This window comes from Ostreococcus tauri (genome assembly GCF_000214015.3).
Source record: "Ostreococcus tauri WGS project CAID00000000 data, contig chromosome 15, whole genome shotgun sequence".
Classification (NCBI taxonomy): domain Eukaryota; kingdom Viridiplantae; phylum Chlorophyta; class Mamiellophyceae; order Mamiellales; family Bathycoccaceae; genus Ostreococcus; species Ostreococcus tauri.
In genome coordinates, this window is record NC_014440.2 from 398,827 (window position 1) to 417,135 (window position 18,309).

At 61.5% G+C, this 18,309-nt stretch overlaps 10 protein-coding genes across 10 annotated transcripts; 6 read left to right on the top strand and 4 right to left on the bottom strand.

Moving 5' to 3' along the window:
• Nucleotides 1–493: 493 nt before the first annotated feature.
• On the top strand, nt 494–2,869 carry OT_ostta15g02350 (P-loop containing nucleoside triphosphate hydrolase; the record flags this gene model as incomplete). Its single annotated transcript, XM_022982444.1, has 1 exon — nt 494–2,869. The coding sequence occupies one exon, from the start codon at nt 494–496 to the stop codon at nt 2,867–2,869; it is 2,376 nt and encodes a 791-aa protein (XP_022841198.1).
• A 254-nt stretch (nt 2,870–3,123) lies between these two features.
• On the top strand, nt 3,124–3,495 carry OT_ostta15g02360 (Ribosomal protein S17; the record flags this gene model as incomplete). Its single annotated transcript, XM_003083339.2, has 1 exon — nt 3,124–3,495. One exon carries the CDS (start codon nt 3,124–3,126, stop codon nt 3,493–3,495), a length of 372 nt encoding a protein of 123 aa, XP_003083387.2.
• A 241-nt stretch (nt 3,496–3,736) lies between these two features.
• Nucleotides 3,737–7,249, bottom strand: OT_ostta15g02370 (Armadillo-type fold; the record flags this gene model as incomplete). The annotated part of the gene is made up of 1 exon (XM_022982445.1): nt 3,737–7,249. One exon carries the CDS (start codon nt 7,247–7,249, stop codon nt 3,737–3,739), a length of 3,513 nt encoding a protein of 1,170 aa, XP_022841199.1.
• Nucleotides 7,250–7,329: 80 nt separating this feature from the next.
• OT_ostta15g02380 (Methyltransferase type 11) lies at nt 7,330–8,451 on the top strand (the record flags this gene model as incomplete). The annotated part of the gene is made up of 1 exon (XM_022982446.1): nt 7,330–8,451. One exon carries the CDS (start codon nt 7,330–7,332, stop codon nt 8,449–8,451), a length of 1,122 nt encoding a protein of 373 aa, XP_022841200.1.
• A 65-nt stretch (nt 8,452–8,516) lies between these two features.
• OT_ostta15g02385 (Methyltransferase type 11) lies at nt 8,517–9,503 on the top strand (the record flags this gene model as incomplete). The annotated part of the gene is made up of 1 exon (XM_022982447.1): nt 8,517–9,503. One exon carries the CDS (start codon nt 8,517–8,519, stop codon nt 9,501–9,503), a length of 987 nt encoding a protein of 328 aa, XP_022841201.1.
• A 23-nt stretch (nt 9,504–9,526) lies between these two features.
• OT_ostta15g02390 (Rubisco LS methyltransferase, substrate-binding domain) lies at nt 9,527–10,810 on the bottom strand (the record flags this gene model as incomplete). Its single annotated transcript, XM_003083342.2, has 1 exon — nt 9,527–10,810. One exon carries the CDS (start codon nt 10,808–10,810, stop codon nt 9,527–9,529), a length of 1,284 nt encoding a protein of 427 aa, XP_003083390.2.
• Nucleotides 10,811–10,925: 115 nt separating this feature from the next.
• On the bottom strand, nt 10,926–13,931 carry OT_ostta15g02400 (unnamed product; the record flags this gene model as incomplete). The annotated part of the gene is made up of 1 exon (XM_003083343.2): nt 10,926–13,931. The coding sequence occupies one exon, from the start codon at nt 13,929–13,931 to the stop codon at nt 10,926–10,928; it is 3,006 nt and encodes a 1,001-aa protein (XP_003083391.2).
• Nucleotides 13,932–14,106: 175 nt separating this feature from the next.
• Nucleotides 14,107–16,157, top strand: OT_ostta15g02410 (Tubulin binding cofactor C; the record flags this gene model as incomplete). Its single annotated transcript, XM_022982448.1, has 2 exons — nt 14,107–14,211; nt 14,394–16,157. 2 exons carry the CDS (start codon nt 14,107–14,109, stop codon nt 16,155–16,157), a joined length of 1,869 nt encoding a protein of 622 aa, XP_022841202.1.
• A 22-nt stretch (nt 16,158–16,179) lies between these two features.
• On the bottom strand, nt 16,180–16,662 carry OT_ostta15g02420 (Cyclophilin-like peptidyl-prolyl cis-trans isomerase domain; the record flags this gene model as incomplete). Its single annotated transcript, XM_003083345.2, has 1 exon — nt 16,180–16,662. The coding sequence occupies one exon, from the start codon at nt 16,660–16,662 to the stop codon at nt 16,180–16,182; it is 483 nt and encodes a 160-aa protein (XP_003083393.2).
• A 230-nt stretch (nt 16,663–16,892) lies between these two features.
• OT_ostta15g02430 (unnamed product) lies at nt 16,893–18,236 on the top strand (the record flags this gene model as incomplete). The annotated part of the gene is made up of 1 exon (XM_003083346.1): nt 16,893–18,236. One exon carries the CDS (start codon nt 16,893–16,895, stop codon nt 18,234–18,236), a length of 1,344 nt encoding a protein of 447 aa, XP_003083394.1.
• Between the last annotated feature and the right edge of the window lie 73 nt (nt 18,237–18,309).

Genomic DNA, 18,309 nt, shown 5'->3' on the forward strand with positions numbered 1-18,309 from the left:
TTCCCCCCCCTTTCACACCGTACGACGCCGTCGACCGTCACCGCGCGTCCCGCCCGCGTCCCGGTTCCGCGTGCGCCCGGCCCCGTCGCCCGTCCCAGCGCGTCGCCGTCGATCGCCCGCGATGTCGATGGACATCCACCCATCGACGCGTGCGCACGCCCTCGTCCTCGCGCGCGATCGAGACCCGAGCGCGCGCGGCGATCGCGCGCGCGACCGCCGTCCACGGGCGCCCCCGTCGCGGACGCGGCCGTCGTCGCGTCGCGGCGTCGCGCGCGAGACGCGCGATCGATGGGTCGCCGTCTCGGGGTCTTTGATGGGTCTCTGTGTCTGTGTACTACGTGTACGAATACCATACAGTGATGTCGTCTAGCGGTGTCTGGCGCAGAACGAGCGTGTGACCGCGTGCGTCGCAGCATGGTGTGTGTCTATACGTTATACGTGTACGAATACCATATAGTGATGTCGTGGAATGGTATATGGCGCAGAACGAGCGATGTCGCGTGCGTCGCAGCATGGTGTGTGTCTATACGTTATACGTGTACGAATACCATACAGTGATGTCGTCGAACGGTGTCTGGCGCAGAACGGGCGACGTCACGGCGCGATTTCAAACGCGGCGCGTCGCCACGTCGCGACCGCGCGCGCGCACGCCTCGGGCGTCGCCCACGACGTCCCGCGCGTGCACGCGCGCGCGCGCTCGATGTCGCCGGTGAGCCCGCTGCGACGCGGCGACGACGCGACGACGATGGCGGCGGCGAAACGATCGATCGACGACGCGCTGGCGACCGCGGCGGCGGACGCGACGGCGAGCGCGACGGCGTCGAACGCGCGCGCGGAGACGGGTGAGACGGGTGAGACGACACCGCCCTCGGGTTTGGCGCGGAGTTTGAACGCGACGCGAGGGCCGATGGTGGTGGGGAGTCCGTCGAACGGGATGAGCGGGTTGATTAAGGATGCGCTGCGATTGGTGGAGAAGACGACGAAGGAGGGTGGGAAACGGGTCGAAATCGCGCGCGTGGAGGAGCAATTGAGTTTTGATAAGGGGTTTTACCTCACGATTCGAGCGATTCAGTTGTTGAAGATGGGAATGCCCGATCGAACCATCGTCGTCGGCGTCGCGGGGCCGAGCGGGGCTGGGAAGACGGTGTTCACGAGTAAGATTCAAGAGTTCATGCCGGGAGCGGTGACGCTGTCGATGGACATGTACAACGACGCGAGTATGTTGTTGGAGGGGAACTTTGATGATCCCCGGTTGACGGATTACTCGTGTTTGCTCGATAACTTGAGAGGGTTGAAGAATGGCGAGGCGGTTCAAGTTCCCGTGTACGACTTCAAGGAGAGCAAGCGCACGGGGTACGTCACGGTGCCCAACCCCACGGCGAAGGTTGTCATCTTGGAGGGGATCTACGCTTTGAATGAAAAGCTTCGACCGATGATCGATCTTCGCGTGAGCGTCACCGGGGGTGTGCACTTTGATTTGGTCAAGCGCGTCCTGCGCGACATCAATCGAAGCGGCCAAGCGCCGGAGAGCATCATTCATCAAATCTCCGAGACGGTGTATCCAATGTACAAGGCGTTCATCGAGCCCGATTTGCGCACCGCTCATCTCAAGGTTGTGAACTCGTTCAACCCGTTCCAAGGATTCCAGGACCCGGTGTATATTTTGAAATCCGACCGCGTGCCAGAGGAAAAGCTCATCAAGGCGGTGCTCGGGAACGATTGCCAAATCACGGAGGAGGTAGAGACGGCGGATATCTATCTCCTTCCGCCGAACGAAGACCCAGAGACGTGTACTTCTTGGCTCAGAATGCGTAACCGCGACGGTCACTACACGCTGATGTTCGCCGAGACGGTTACGGATGGACCGATTATGATTTCTCCCCGAATCAAGTTTGAAGTCGGCGTGAGAATTTTGGGCGGGCTCATGGCGCTCGGCTACGTCGTCGGGGCTATCATGAAACGACGCAGTAAGGAATATAGCGACGATTTGCTCACGATCAAGACGGATTGGGTCGAGGGTCTCGATCGCTCGTTTGTCCAAGTGCAAGGTCGTCTGCGTTCGGCGGTTGAGGCGGCTGGCCGAAAGCTCGGTCTCGAAGGCACGTACATTCCGCACTCTTACATCGAGCAGGTGCAGCTTGAGAAGCTTACGCAGGAGCTCACGTCGCTCACGGACGATCTGAAGACGCGATTCCCCATCACGGAGTCCATGCTCACTTCGGCGACGGATTTCTCTGGCGACTCGGACGACGGCGTCTCGCCCGACGATCACGCTCGCACCAGACGCTCTCCCGGGGGAAGCGACAGCGGCAGTAAGCTACCTCCACATCCGCCTCGTCCGAAATCCGCCGCGCCGGCGAATTGGGGCGGTTATGGCCTCGACGACCCGGCGGACGGAGCGTATTACGCGACGCCGCCGCCTCGAAGCCAGAGCCGTGGCCCGAGCCGACACGGTCGACCGTACGAGACGAGCGATCGCGGCATGACGAGTCCGGGCAGACGTACACGCACGAAGAGTCCGAGCGGGAAGCGTACGTCGCCCACCGGAACGGGTTCGAGGGACTTGGAGTTGAAATTCGATTGGCTCGCCACGCGCGTGGAGAAGCTCGGCGAGCTTCAGCGCGCGGCGTCTGCGGAAATCGCCTCCGATTACGTCGCCACCCCAGGGGGATCCCGAGTCAAAGAATCCGAAGTATTAGCCCGCGAGCTCCAAAACGTCAACGCCAAACTCGACGCCATGGCTTTGAGCGTGCAACGCCAACAGCTCGACGTCGCGCGTCTGGAGATGCGCCAGGCGCTCGGCGCCGTCGCCGTCGGTACCCTCATCGTCGCCGCCGCCTTCGTCGCCGGCGCCTCCGGTCGACGATGAACACGCGATGATGCGTCATCATCGCCATCTGTACACTAATTCAACAGCATCGCCGTCGGCGCGATCGTCGTCGACGCCCGTTCAAAACTAAACAGTCCTTGTGAACATCATCGAATAGACACGACGCACCGATCACCCCCAATCAAAACTCTGATTTCCCATAGTCGAGCCCGTGATGACGTCCACCCCGAGGAGGTCGAAACCCTCACGCGAGACCGCAGCGACGTCACTCACGCGCGCGCACGTCGACCGCGATGTTCGCCGCCGCCACGACCCGACATCAATTCACCACCTCCACCGTCGCCCTGAAGACGCCGACCACGCCGGCGCGGGCGACGCGCGCGACGGGAATCACCGCCGCCGCGCAGACCCTCGAGGGCGTCGTCGTCTCCCAATCGGGCGCGAAGTCCAAGGTTGTCCTCGTCGAGCGCAAGGTCCCGCACCCGAAGTACATCAAGCGCGTGAACGCGTCGAAAAAATTCATGTTCCACGACGAGAACGATGGATGCAAGGTTGGCGATCGCGTGGAGATTAGCGCGTGCAGGCCGATGTCGAGGAAGAAGCGATTTCAGCTGAACAAGGTGGTGTACGCGTGCAAGACGGACGTCGATTGCCCGGTGGCTTAAATTGGTGACGGATGACGGTGTGGATTAATTGTATGAGAGCCCCAGAGGGGGTTGGCGGACGAGAGGCGCGCGCGCGGGAGGCGGGAGACGTCGATTCGTGATGTTTGGCGGAAACCCTAAAGGATATAGGGCCCCAAGGCGCGCGAAGCGCGGATGATTTTTTAGGACGACGAGCGTCGCAGTAGATGATAACGCGAATTTGTGTATACTCTAAAGTGAGCGAATTCTTTCGAATTATGACCTAGCGCCTGCGCAAGACGCCTCGAGCGACGACGAGAAAATCGGCTAAATTTCTACGAAAGCGACGCTTGTTGATGCGATCGACGCCCTCGGTGAGGTTGTTGGCGGACGTGAGGGCGACGAACGCGTTCTGGACCAAGGTGACGCTTTGCGGTTCGTCGGCGACGGCGGCGAGGAATGAGCTGGCTAAGGTTTCGAACGCCTGGCGCTCGTGCAGGATGATGGGAAGGAGCGCGTCTGCGGCTTCGTCGACGAGATCGAACACTGCCTCTTCGTACACCAATCGCTGGAACAGCAGACGCATGAGATGGGCGAGGATGCTCAAACCTTCCGCGTTCGGAGCCATATGATGACCCAAACCGTCGGTTCCTGTCTTGACGCTTTGTCGCTGAAACGTTGCGAGTGCGCTAAGCGCCGTCATGCTCTCCTTGCTCACCGTTTCGTTGGAATGCTTCAGACCAAACTCGAGCGTCGTCATGAGCGTGCTGAAGACGTTCGCCGGGAGTTTCGCCACTTTTTTCGGGTACGCCTCCAGCATATAAGATAGAAGCTCGAAGTACTGCCTGCACAACTTGGGAAACTGTAAGAGTTCGTCGTTGATGAGCGGGATGACGGTGTTCAAGCCAGTGAAGACGACGTGCGCTATGTCGATTTGCTCCGTGAGCCTTGCGGCTTCCTCCGGTGAGACGGATTCCACGATCGCGTCGTGCAAATTACCACTCGATAAGTGTGTAAGCATGCGCAAGAGCGCTCGCACTTCCTTATACGCCTCCTTCACCGCCTCTTGACTCATGAGCGAACCGGCGGATGATTTCACGTTTCCTCGTCCCGAGCTTGCGTACGTCTCAATCACGCGTAAGCAATAGCGACATATCCAATCCACTTGTTGCGCATTAAGATACGGAGAGTTAAATTCCACGAACTCTTCCGTCAGGCGCAGCAGGAGCTTCATCACACGCGGTAAATCCTTGGCCAGTTTCTGAAGGTTTAACAGGTGATCGATAGCCGCGGCGAAAAAGTTGAAAATAGCCTTTTGGCTCTTTCCATTAGTCGCGCGAACGATTCCTCTCAGCGCCTCCAAAGCAGCACCTGTGCGCGCCTCACCCTCGGGGCTATGCAAAGCAACGGAGTCCACCGAAACCGCGGCTATGACTTCGCTCGGAGGGGTGATGAGGTGGGTCACGTACGCCTCGCACTCGGCTGGATCGACAATACTCCCGGCAACTCGCGCCAGGCACTCGCTCAGCCCACGATGGACTTCTGGTGAGAACGACACCACGCCACGCTCGCGGTGCGCACCCGCACACGCCTCTCTTAGCGTCGTCCACGAATGTGAAGTCGTCAAGTGCTTGAGTAGCATTTTTCGTCGTGTGAGCACTGGAAACAAGGTGAATCCCACCGTTCTATGCAAACTAGTCTCTCCCTGCCACTCGCTGAGTGCTTTCGTTCCTATTTGAACGAGCAAATCGAGCGCTTGCACACCCCCATTGCGTTCGCTGAACATTCCACCCCCGCTCTCGCCGAGTTTATTCGCGATGTCTGTGCCTCGTCGAACGCCGCCAGCGGCGGCGTAAATCGCGGCGTGCAGATTTCCTCCAGAATCTTCTGAAATCAGATACGTATCTGCCCAACGAGCGAGAGCCCAAATGACGGTCTCGAGCAAACGCGGCGAGAGCGCCCCTCGAGCGCTCGGGTCTAAAGCTAAGCATCCAAAGTCGATAAGGGCTTTCGCAAGTTCGCTTACGCAATCCGGCACCCCTGCCGGGGCCGCAGCGGCCGCCTCCGCGAGCGAGTCCGGTGGTATGGGCGTCTCACCGTCGCCATCGTCCGCAAGAACGTGAGCGACGAGTCGCGTCAACCACCATAACTCTTCTAAAAGCTCACTTGGATCCGCGCCGCTCGCCATGACTCCCGGAAGCGCCGAACGCTTTTCGACCAAAGCCTGCTGCAACATTGGAAGCGTCGATGGCGGGTACGCTCGAAACACTTGCGCGGCGAGCTCTAGTCTCGCATCTAATGCAGCGGCACCGGCTTTACCTTCCTCTTCGTGCCCGTCATCTTCTTCATGTGCGCCCTCTCTGGCGGCTTTCAATCCGGCGGCGACGTAGGCGTGTGACACGTTCGCCGCGCCTTCTAATACGGCCGGCGGCGTAGCCATGGCCGGGTCTCTACTGACAAAGGCGCCGCTTTTCACGAAAAAGTCATTCACTAAGGAAGCCCACGTCTCAAGGAGCATCTTCAAGCAGTCATCGACCACTGTTCCCTCGCAGTGAACCGAGAGCGCTTCTTGATTCAAGCACTCGAGGGTGAGCTCTCCCAACAACGCCAGGGCGGTTCTGTCATTCAAATCGGGTCCGAGCGAGAGCGTCGCAAAATCATTCGCCGTGTGTACGGTAGCTAACGCTGATAACGAGCGACATCCATCGATGAGAGCGTCCTCGCCGTGACCCTCGATGGCTGCGCTTACGCTCTTTGTTGCGGGCAAGAGGTACTTGGCAATGGCGCGAGCGCAGCGCACAAAGTGTCCCGTCCGTAAGCTATCATCGTTTTCCTTCGGTGGGAACACGCATCCACTCAACGTACAGAGCGCGCTGAGAGTTTTACGACTCGCTGCGGCGACGCGCTTGGCCTCGTTACCGCCGCCTGAGAGCACGGCGCTCTCTGCGCCGGCGTGTAAGTCAAACAACCAATCCAAAGACCCGGGACTGAGCAACACCTCCCGCCATTCGATACCTGGCGTGAGCTTGACGAACGCATTGGCCGCGCTATCGGTGCTCGGAAACGCCCGTCCGCGAAACCCATAGCTCACGTCTCGATTGAAATCCCAACTCAGAACGGCGTTCATCAGTCGCAGCGCCGCCGCGCACGTCCCGCGATCCCTCCCATCGCTCACGCTCCCATCCGCCACGCACGCCCGCGCGCGCTCGCATCCGTAATCAAAAAAAGGCCTTAAAAAGTGTCTCTCCGCGCTCGCTCGACACCGCTCGTGTCGCTCCCAGGTCGTCCCGAGCTCGCTCGCCGTGCCCGGCGCGAACTCCCCGACGACCGCCGCGAACACCTCCAACCCAACCCGCGCGGCGTCCGCCCCCCCACCGCTCTGCGCCGCGCCTCTCACCGCCGCTTCCACGCTCGAGATCACCGCCATCTTCTCCTCATCACTCGCGTCGACGCACGCGCGCTTGACCAGCGTCGCCGCCGTCCCGCTCATCTGATTCCTCACGTACTGCGCCGCGTCCGGGCGCTCCAGCGTCCATCGCACCGCGTACTCCCACACCTCACGTCGCGTTCCCGCCTCCAAGGTCCCCCATCGACGCAACGCGCTCTCCCTGAGCGCGCACACGGCGTGGAACTGACAATCGGAGGACACTGAAACCTCACTCAGCGCCGCCCTCGACGTCGCTAACGCGTCGTCACTTCGTCGGAACTCGATCAAGAACGCCTCCGCGGCTTCTCGCGTTTGCGGGTCACGGAGCGAAGCGGAGGCGCGCTCGAGCGCGGCGACGTCGGCGAGCATAGGGGCGTCGGGGTGTGTGGCTTTGAAAAGAAATTGTTCCACCCAGTCACATAGTTGGACTCGACGTCGATTTCGGAGCGATGTCGACGGACGTTATGCGCGCGAGAGATGTCGAGGGATCGTGCAATGACGTTCGACGGTCGATGCGCGAGTTGGAGGTCGTGTACGGCGACGTCGACGCCGTGATGGCGAGCGCGGGCGTCGGCGGAGAAGCGCGCGGCGCGTTGCGTTCGAGCGCTCAAGGATTGATCGAGTTAGCGGAGGACGATGGCGATTGCTCGAGCACGGCGTGCGTGTTCGGGGTGGAGCACACCGAGCGGGCGATGGAAGCTTTGATCGGATGCGTGAGAGATGGGTACGATGCGGTGGTCCCGTTCGCGGAGAGAGCGCTCTCGGCGACGACGGAGGCGGAGACGACGTGGGCTCTCTCGCGCGAGCGTGGGTCCGAGAGAGAACTGGAGGATGTGAAAAGTCGTGAAACGGGGCGAAAGGAGCGGTTGGCGCACGCGATGGCGGCGATGCGCGATGTTTTAGCGTTTGAGGAATTTTTGGCACACGAGCGCTCGAGGCGCAGACTGGACGTGGAGGGCGCAGTGAACGCGCGAGATGCGCTCGCGCACCGCGAACGGCGCTTGCTCGATAACGGTGGTGTCATAACGGACGTTCAGGCTCTCGAGATGGCGGTCCATGAGCTCGAGGCACGGCAGAGGATGTTGGCTTTGATTGGAGGCGTTCCTCGCGTCGCGGCGTACGGACGATTTCGTGCGGCGAGCGATGATCCCGGGTACGATGCGTGCGTCGCGCGATGCCTGCCGGCGCTACTCGCGCAATACGTGACGTGGATCAAAGACGCCGCGCTCGAGGACGCGAAAGAGCGTTCGCGGTCGATTAGAGACGCTGCGCTTGCCCTTTCGGCGTTCGTCGGCGACGAGCTCATCGAAGCCGACAACGCGCGCGGATGGACCAACATTCTGTGCGCGCTCTACAACGCCATCGCTGTGCTCGTGTCCGTCGAGCCACCGCCCGACCGAACCGACACGTATGAAGATCTTCGTCGCCGTGCGACGATTCGCGCCGCGGAAACAACTGAGCGCATCGCCGCCCGATCCACCGACACGTGGAACGAGGAGCGATTCGGCGTCGAGGCGATGAATATGGCTCTCGAGCGCTTACTAAGCGCCCTCGACGCCTCCGATGCGTGATCCAATTTCATCCAACGTTGTAGCACTCGTTGAACCGGCTCGTGAACCGCACTTTTTGGCTCGACATGCTCGTCCGGACCTTCGTCGACCCCGCCCTCGACCGCCCTCGTGGACGCGAACGAAGTGATCATCGTCGTCGTTTGCGTGCGAATCGATCAAATCGCGTGAAGTGCGCGTCGACGAATCGAAACGAAGGATCAGAGTTACAGTTACAAAATATCTCAACCGAGAAATCAATTGCGCTCTCCCGAAGGTCGCTCCTCGCGTTCGGGACGTGCGCGTGCGGAACGTGCGTGGGCCCTCATGCCCTGGCGAACGTGTCGTTGATCGAACCGGATGTGAAGCTGGAGACGACGTTTGACATCGCGCGTGACGCGAAGCGGGACGAGGCGTTCTCGCGCGGCATGGCGACGATGATGGGCGGGTTCGAGAGCGCGGTTCGCGAGCGCAAAGCCAGGCTTTTCGATGATTTATTGAGTCGGAGCGAACGGAGCGGTGAGATGTCTGTGTTGGAAATTGGGGCAGGGAGCGCGCCGAACGCCGAGTTTTTCGCCAGAGCGGCGAGAGCGAGCGGACCGTCGAATGTGGACTTGATATGCCTCGATCCGAACGATTCAATGCGAGATTACGCCGAGGAGAATCTACGACGATTTCGTTCGGTGGGTGATCGACCGGTCGAGGCGAGATTCGTGCATGGCGTCGCAGAGGCGCTTCCTCTGCAAGACGCGAGCGTCGATGCGGTCGTAAGCACGCTCACGCTGTGCTCAGTGGTTGATCAGAGACAGGCGCTGCGAGAGATTCGTCGAGTGTTGAAACCCGGGGGAAAATTTTTGTTTCTCGAACACGTACTCTCGGAGACAGATCCGAAGTTTGCGCGATTGCAAGAGTCCTTGACGCCCATGCAGGTGAGCGTCGCCGATGGGTGTCATCTGAATAGACGCACGCTGCAAGAGATCCAAACTAGCGGGTTTCGAAGCGTCGACGGTGAGTATTACGAGTTGGACGGATTCTGGGTGATCGCCCCGCAGGTATGTGGCATCGCCGTCGCTTGATGATGTATTAAAAGAATAAAGAATTATGATGACTCCCGCAAGTGCTTGACAAGCAAACACTTCTTGTACAGTCTGAACTCCACGGCGAGACGCAATCGGGGCGGCGTATCTTCGGCAGAAAATAGCTTCTCATCCTCCTCGATCGTGGTCCTCATGGACATCAGCATTTCCTCGCATCGCTTCTTGATGGCGTGCAACACGATGTGGTCGGCGTTTTCATCCGGCATGAGCGCCTTGGTGAAGTGTCTGAACATCAACCACAACGCCTCGTCATAATCCGTCTTCCATCCCACGCTCGGTCCCATGAGCGTCGACTGCACCTCTCGAAGCCTAATCTCAGCCGATTCATCGGCTACGGCGTCGGCACCGCCCGCTAAACCGACGATAGACGCGCGCTCTCGCGCTCGTTGCTGCGCCTCGAGTTCCATCGCGACTTGTCGACCCGCCGCCTTGTCCAGAACCACCTCTCCACGCTCGCTCTTGAAAGTCTCCGCGAACCAATCCGCCGCGGCCTCGAGCGATGTCCAAAGCTCAACACGGTCATACGGATTCATCCCGCCCACGAATCCCATGTGCAGCAAAAACGATTCGGCGGGTTCGCACGCATACTGCGTCAATAGCTCCTCCCCACTCTCGATCGTCCTGAGCGCTCGCAGCACGACCGCGTCGCCGTCATCGCTCGGGTCCCACTTTACGTTCGCCGCGGTGTGCGAGTGATTCACCATGTCCAGTACCGGGGCCAGAAAACTCTCGCCGTGCTCCAATCCCACCGCTCGGCTCCGAACGCACGCGCGCGCCCAAGCGAAATGCTTCGCCCAACTCTCCGCCCCGTATTTCTCCAACAATCTCCGCTCGACCTCATCGTCGCGCGATTTCGTCTTCGCGCAGTTCGCGATCGCTCGGACGAATCCGAGCTCCCCGATCTCCGCTTTCGTCCACTCCGTCGTCGGCGTCTCCACTCGTCCCGGCAGCGCGACGCAATACGCCTCATGCGTCCCATTCTCCGCTCGCGTCGCCGCTAACGTCGCCGCCAATCGATCGCTCGCCGTGTAAAACTCCCTCGACGACCCAACCGCGCCGTCGTCCAGCGGGCAGACGTTCTTTCCACATCTTAATCCGGATGTCCCGACGCACGCGCTGAAGGGGACTCTCAGGGCCACCGAGTTGGTCTTCAAGGTCGATCCTTCACGGACGCGAACGGATCGGTCGTTCGTGCGTTCGTCCTCGTAAATCTCCACGTCGTTGAGTTCGATCCCGAACGAGGAGGCGAAGGCGACGAGGGGGTGGTCGTTCGAGAGGGCGGGCATGGCTCAGAGGAGAGGCTCGGAGTGCGGCGCCGCGTGGGCGACGCTTGGATGGAGCGTTACCGTCACGTGCCTACGCAGAGTCTGAGAGAAATTTGTCGTCGTTATCGTCATATGTCTACGTGGAGTCTAAGAGAAACTTGTGATCGCGCGCGATGGCGCTGATGGGCGTTCGAAGCGATGGCGTCGCAGGAGCGTCAGTGGAGGCGACAAGGGCGTCGAGCTCACGCTTCATCGATGCGAGCTTGCGCTCGTACGAGAGCTTTTGCTCTCGGAGTTTGCCGTAAACCTGTTTCGCGACGGATTTATAATAGAGTGCGCGCTCCTTCGTGGACTCGCACACCTCGAGAGCGAGCTCAGTAGCTTCTTTCGCCGCTGCCATGGCGGCCTCGCCTCGTTCAGGTGAAGCGCGCTCGGGTGAAGGCACGCTCGCACTCGAGCGCGGCCGTGGCTCGGTTTGAGCACGCTCTCGAGTCACTCTGTCGATTTCTTCCTGTAAGCGCCTCGCGTACGCGTCGTGATCCGCCTCTGCGGCCTCGGCCTGGGCGACTTCGTGAGCCAGATAATCCGCGAACGAGGCGTCCGTGGCGTTTCGTCTCGCTCGCGGATACGCTTCCTCGCGACGGTGTGCGCTCTCCATCTGCTTGAGCTGCGCGCTGAGGCATTCTAGGGTCGCCTTCTCTTCAGACTTGACCGCGCTAAGCGTTTCCTTCACCTCGGCGAGCTCTTTGCGAAGTTCATCGATAACGGACGATTGATTCGGGGACGTCTCCAGAACCACCGGGTGCGTCTCTCGCACTCGCATGAGCTCGCCTCGGAGCTCGTCGATGGTTCGCTCCAATCCGTGCGCCGCGCGTTCGTGCTCGTGCAAGCGAGACTCCACTTGCTGCCTAGCCTTGATCTCATCGCTCGTCTTCTGCAAGGTGGCCTTGAATTTGCACGCGAGTGCAAAATTCTCATCCTTCAGCTTTCTCACGAGCGCGTGCGCAGACTCACTCTTCGTGATATCCGCGCGCAACTTTGAGCGCTCGGCTTGGAGACGACTTATCTCATTCGACTGTCTCGAGGTTAATTCTACCAAATCGCGATTCGTGGCCACCAAATTCGCCACGTTCATCTTACGAGAGCCAGAACTTGAAGCTCGCGCTCGTGCGTTCTTCACGGGCGACGGCGTCGAAGGATCTTCGCTCTCCGGTTGAGAGTCGACGTCTACTTCCGTTTCCTCGTCGGCGAGTTGCGCCGCGATCAAGGCATCATCTAATTGCGACAGAAGATCACGCTCACGCTCGCGCATGGTCACTAGTTCTTGCTGTAAGTGGTCGTTGTACTCGAGCGCGGTTTCGAGCTCGGTGGTGAGATCGACGCGCTTGTACTCCTCCAAACTCGCAGCCTCAGCGACGGCTCGCCGAGCGTCTTGAGCCTCAACGAGCGCTCGCTCCTTCTCGACTCGCGTCTGTTTCAGCTCGTACTGAACTTCCTCCAGCGAACTCGCGAGATCTTGCATGCTCAGCATCGCCGCCGCGTATTCCTTCTCGAGCTCTGATTGCTTCACCGAGCCATCCACCGTAACGCACTGCAAGGCGCTTTCAAATTCAACTTTTTGTGCGCGAAGGACGTCGACCTCGGACATGGCACGAGCTGTGGACGCCTCATTTGCCGCCGCTCGTGTCTCCGCTGCCGCGAGCAAACGACGCAACTCGTCATTTTCGGCGTTCTTAGCCTCTATCACGGCAAAGACGTCAGACTCAGACTTTGAACTCTCCGCGCGATGCAAAACGATTTCCCCCTCAGAGCGCTCGAGTGCCGCGCGTAACTCAGTCTCACTCGCCTTACGCCACGACACTTCGTTTCGTAACTCCTCAAGCTCCTGTTCCATTCGTTCACTTTCGCTCTGATAATAAATCTTTTCGTTCGCCGTTTCCTGTACCTCGTCCAAGCGTGTCGTGAGGCGTTCGATTTCTGCCCGAGCCTGCGCGAGTTCGTCTTCGAGCTGCTTCGACGCCACATCGCTCGCTTCCGACGCGAGCTCTCTCAGCATCACCAAATCGTCGTCAGCGCGCTTTTGGCTCGCGCGTGCTTCGCTTAGCGCCCGTTCGCTCTGCTCGAGGCGAGATTCGAGCTCGATGGCCCTTCGCATGGCGTCTTGCGCCTCGGCCTTGGCCTCCACGAGTGACGTCTCCGCTCTGACGCACTGCGTGTTCGCCGCGTCCATCTTTGCCCATACCTCGCGCGTGGCCTCCTTAACCGCGCTCTGCACTCTTCTCTCGGTGTTTTCTATCTCATTCTGCTTGTCCTCGAGCGTGAGCTCGAGTTCGCTCACGCGCGCTTTCAATCGAGCGTTGTGTTCGTTGGACACGACGAGCTTGCGCGTCACCTCGCGGCTCTTACGCTCGGAGAGCAACCGCGTGCGTTCGACCGCGACGGCGACCGTGGGATCGTCCAAATTCGGTGAAGCAAACGACGCGTTCGCTTCGTCTTCGTCGTCCTCGCTCTCTCCCTCGAGCGCCGCGCCCTCCATGTCCCGCACGCTCGACGACGCGTCCGGACTCGCCACCACGGCACCTTCCAATCGCCGTTCAAGCGCCTCCACGACGTCTCGCCCGTCCTCATCCTCACCCTCGCTCGCCCTCTCTTTCTCTCCCGCGCCCGCCGTCGCGAACGCCGACAGCTCGCGACTCCTCGCCAGGCGCTCGCGCGTCCGAGTCATCTCTTCCTTCCAGCTCGACCCACCATCGCTCGTCTTATCCCCACGCATCGATTTCCCTCCCATCGCGCGCGCGCTTCGTCGCTCGTCCCACGCGCGCGCCATCTTCTCCGCCGTCTTCGCGCGCGACGGCGAATTCAAACGTCGCGCGCCCGAAGCGTCCGCCGACCGACATCCATCCACCGATCTCGACCCGCGCCCCCCCGACGCCGCGCGCGCGAACACCGGGGGCGTGTTCTCATCCCCCACCGCGCGCGCGTCCACGCCCGCGTCCTCGGGCGTCGGCACCGACCGTTTATCCATCGAATCGCCATCGCCATCGCCATCGGCTCGAATCCCATCGTCGTTCAAATCACCCCCGGTCGCGTCCGCGTTCGCCGCGAGCGGGCGCAGGGGCCGTCGCGCGCGCGCGCGCGGCATCGCGCCCGCGTCCACGACGTTGCGCGGTGGCGTTCACGCGCGGTGCCGCGCCGAGTGACCCACGCGTGGTCGTCGCATCAACGGTCATGCGCACGACGCACGAGTCATGACTCAAGAACGACCCCCTCTCTGACGCGCCATCACCCATCGCCCGGCACGTCGCGACGCGTCCGCCATGCGCGCGCGGTGTCGCCCGCGAGGCGAGGTCGTGGACCACGGCGGGGTGGTTCCGGTGCGATTGACCGTTCCGGGGCTGGGAAGCGGCGCGCGCGCGTTCGCGGTGCGTCGACGATCGATGCGATGCGATGGATGGTTGGATGGATGATGCGTGGGCGTTCGCGGTCGCGTGTGGGCGCGCGCGGTCGCGAACGCGCGCGCGCGTGGACGCGTGATGCCTCGGACGCGTCGCGCGCGCGACGGGGTGGGACGGAGGGACTGACGACGACGACGACGGCGCGGTAGGCGGCGCGCGAGGCGCTCTTGGACGCGTCGCACGGCGCGGATCGAATCTCGGTGGACGTCGCGGCGAGAGCGCTCGGAACGTCGAATGAGGCGATGCGGATCGTGTTCGACGCGATGCGAGCGACGAGTGAGCGATATTGGGAGGATGTTACGTCGGAGGAGGAGTCGACGTGCGAGACGCGGCGGTTGTGCGCGTTTCTGTTGACGTTGCGTTACACCGCGGCTGGGGGGCAGTCGACGTCGGTGTTGAGGGATGACGGCGCGTTCGGGGCTTTCGAGGAGACGAGCGCGGAGAGCTCGGGGTCGGAATCGGGGGGTAAAGCGGCCCCGATGAGTCCGCCGTCGAGGAGTCCGTCCAAGTGGGCCGCGCTTCGACGGGGACGCGAAGGGTCTGGGCACGGCGAGGGCGGTGGCGACGCCTTCGGCGCGTGGTCGAGCGAAGGAGACGACGACGCGTTCGGAACTTTTCTATTTCAGAACTGGGACGCCGTCGCGCGAGGGTGTCAGTTGACAAAGGAAGGATCGTCGACGCTCACGCGCGACGAGGTGGAATGTTTGGATTTCCTCTTCGAAGTGCGTGACGAACGGGGAGAGAGATCGACTTTAGCGAAGTGCGCGCTTGGGAACGATCGCGAGATCGACGTCACGCATCTCCGAGAGTGGGTGGCGCGACATATGGATCCGCTGCACGCCGCGGCGACTTCGACATCCGCGAGCGCCGGCGCCGTCTCCAACGTGAGCACCGTCGCCGCCATCGCGGAAATGGCTGTGACCGTGGATGAATCAACATTAAAGACCGTCGTCACGGTTGACGGCGCGCACAAGACGACGGTCGTTCGACGACAAGGTTACGAATCCACTCGAGCGGCTTCGGGGAGCGCGGCGAGCTGTCGAACGTCGCCGAGAGATTTGCCCACGTTCGGGTCGCCAGGATACATCGCTGGCGCCACGCCCACCGCCACGATCACGGACTGTACGGATTCAATCATCTATTTGTTGGAGCCGTATCATTACCTGAATATATCGGGATGCGTGGATTGTACCATAATTGTTGGCGTCGTCGCTCGGTCGGCGCGAGTGGAGCGATGCGAGCGAGTGACACTAATTTGCGCCGCCAAGCGCGTTGCCGTGCGGTCGTGCTTCGATTGCACGTTTCACCTGGGGATCACACGTCAGCCCGTCTTCGTGGGGCACAATCGCAAGTGCGTCTTGGCGCCGTACAATACGTTTTACGAGCACCTCTGCGAACACCTAGCCGAGGCCAGACTCGTGCCGGATGAGTGCACGGCGTGGGATCGCCCCGCAGTGCTTGGTACGGATGTCACCATAAAAGACAGTTCGACCTCGCCGCGCGCGCCGGACGTCGTGCGCATATCCAGCGGCGTTGCGCTCATGCCGCCGGATGCGTTTTCACTTTTCATCATTCCTTTTCGTAAGTTCTCGCCAGAGGACGTCGACGTCGGGGCCGATACAACTCCCCCCACGCCCTCAAGCGTGGCACCGATAACACAGGCAAATCCATTCAACACCCCCGCGAGTTACGTGAACGCCCTGGACGCCAAGATGCAGCGCATAGGTGACGTCCGGACGCTCGTCCGCGACGCCCCGCTCGCCGACGTCACGCGCGCCGAACTCCAGGGCGCGATTCAGAGCCACTTCAAGTCTTGGCTCCAACAATCGGGAAAATCTCGAGAGGTTTTCGATCTCTCAGCGATCGATCGCGACGAACTCCTAGGCTCGACATCGCGCCGACACACCGTGTAACTCGACGTCAACTCTTCGGCGCTCAACCCGCCATTGGATTCGCGTGAATCGTCACCCGCTCTATTCTCACCTCCCGCACCGGTCGATCCCGCTCATCCACGACGAGACGTTCCAACGAATCCAGCGTCCCGTGTCCATCGATCACCCTTCCAAAAATCGTCACCCGTCCGTCCAGGTGCGGAAGTTTCCCAAACGTCACGAAAAACTGACTCTGATTCGTGTTCGGTCCCGCGTTCGCCATCGCCAGCGTCCCTCTGGCGTTAAATTTCAAATGCGGCACGATCTCATCCTCGAACGCGCCGCCGAACGCGCTCCGCCCCCCCCGTCCCGTGCCCGTGGGATCGCCCGTCTGTATCATGAATTGCCTCTTGCACCGATGAAACACGCATCCGTCGTAGTACCCGCTCGCGCACAGCGCTAAGAAGTTCTCGCACGCCCGCGGGGCGTCGGCGCAGTGCAGCTCGAGCTTCAAATCACCCAGCGTCGTCCCGAGCGTGACGGACATCGCGCGCGGTGGACTCACGCGGGTGGGCCCACGCGTACTGTGGCTGTTTTCAACCCATCTATCATGCATTGACGCGTCGTTCACACCGCGACGCGCGCGCGGACGCGCCGACGCGCGCGCGCGCGACGCGTCGGCGCGAACGACGGAGGAGACGATCGTGAAAAAAATCACGCGTCGATCCATCGCGTCGCGCGCGGCGAGGCGTCGGTGATCGTCGCGACGTCGACGCGATGGAGCGACATCGCGCGGCGTCTGGCAATGATCTTCTCGACGCCGCGCTCGTGCTCGAGCGCGCGTCCACGTCGAGCGCGCGCGATGGTGAGGCGCTGCGTCGAGCGGCGTTCGCGCTGGCGACGATCGGATCGAGGGTGACGGGCGAGGCGGGGGGACGGGAGACGAATGCGCGGGCGCTGCGAATCTGCGCCGAGACGTTGGTTCGCGCGCGCTCGTCGCGGTTCGCGCGCGATCGAGACGTGACGCTCGCGTCGTGGGCGTGCGTGGTGTACGTCTACCGCGCGCTCGGCGTGCGGGCGAATCGGAGCGATGGTGAGGGATTGGAGCTGTGCGCGAAGGCGTGTACGCTCGCGCTCGACGTCGACGACGCGGGGGACGACGGATTGAGGTGGGAGATCGCGGCGTTCGCGCTCGGTGGGTTGGCGAGAGCGATGGGAGGCGCAGACGGTGTGGCCGCGGAAAAGCTGGAGAAGACGGCGGATGGGGGACGGATGTTGGGCGCGGCGCTCGCGCGGTGGACCGCGCTTAGATCGACGATGAGAGAGGCCGAGAGCAGCAGAGAGTTGAAAGCGGCCGATCTCGCGCGTTTGTGCGCCATAGTGAGCAAATCGCCAGACGGTGCGGCGGCGATGGGCTTTTGCGATTGCGGCGGCGTCCAGGCGCTGCTCGCGTTGATCGACGTAGGCGACGAGGAATCGAGCGACGGGCGCGAAAAGCTCACGAGCGCGGCTATTTTCGATGTGGCGAAAGCGCTGGCGGGATTCTGTTCCGCGTCATCAAAGAGTGGTGCGAGATTCGACGCGATATGGGTACGAAACGAGCTGAGCGCGATTCTCGCCTCGGCGTCGGGGAAGATTTCCGATCCTCTGCCCGCCGTGGCGGCGACGCTGCTTCGACAGGCGGTGTCGTCGCTTGAGAAGCGCCAATCGTCTGGTTCTTCGGCGCGACAACTAACGACCGCGCTCGAGCGAGAGGCTTCGGGATACTTAAATATAGGGGATTGTCGCCCCGCGCTCGGCGACGTCGGCACCACGAACGGCGTCGGTGTGTCCAAATCGTTTGGCTCTCGAATCGAACTCGTGAGATCCCTCTCATCGAGCGATTTATCCCCCGTCAAGGCTGCCTCCTCCTTCGGCGGCTCAGCAGATTCATTGTCCACCCCCCTCACTCGCAAGCGCTCGAGCTCGGGTTTACTTCACTCCAAATCCGGAAAGTCACCCACCAAGGCGCGAGCCACGCGTGCCAGACGCTCTCGTCTCCGTCTCCTCATCGCCCTCTCCATCGTCACCGCCGTCTGCGTTCTCCTCTTCATCCGTCACGGTCGTCGGCCTTTATTCTAGCCTCTGTTGTATAGCGGTCACGTCATCGAAACACCCACCCGCACCGTCGCGTTCCGTCGTATTATCCGCCGCT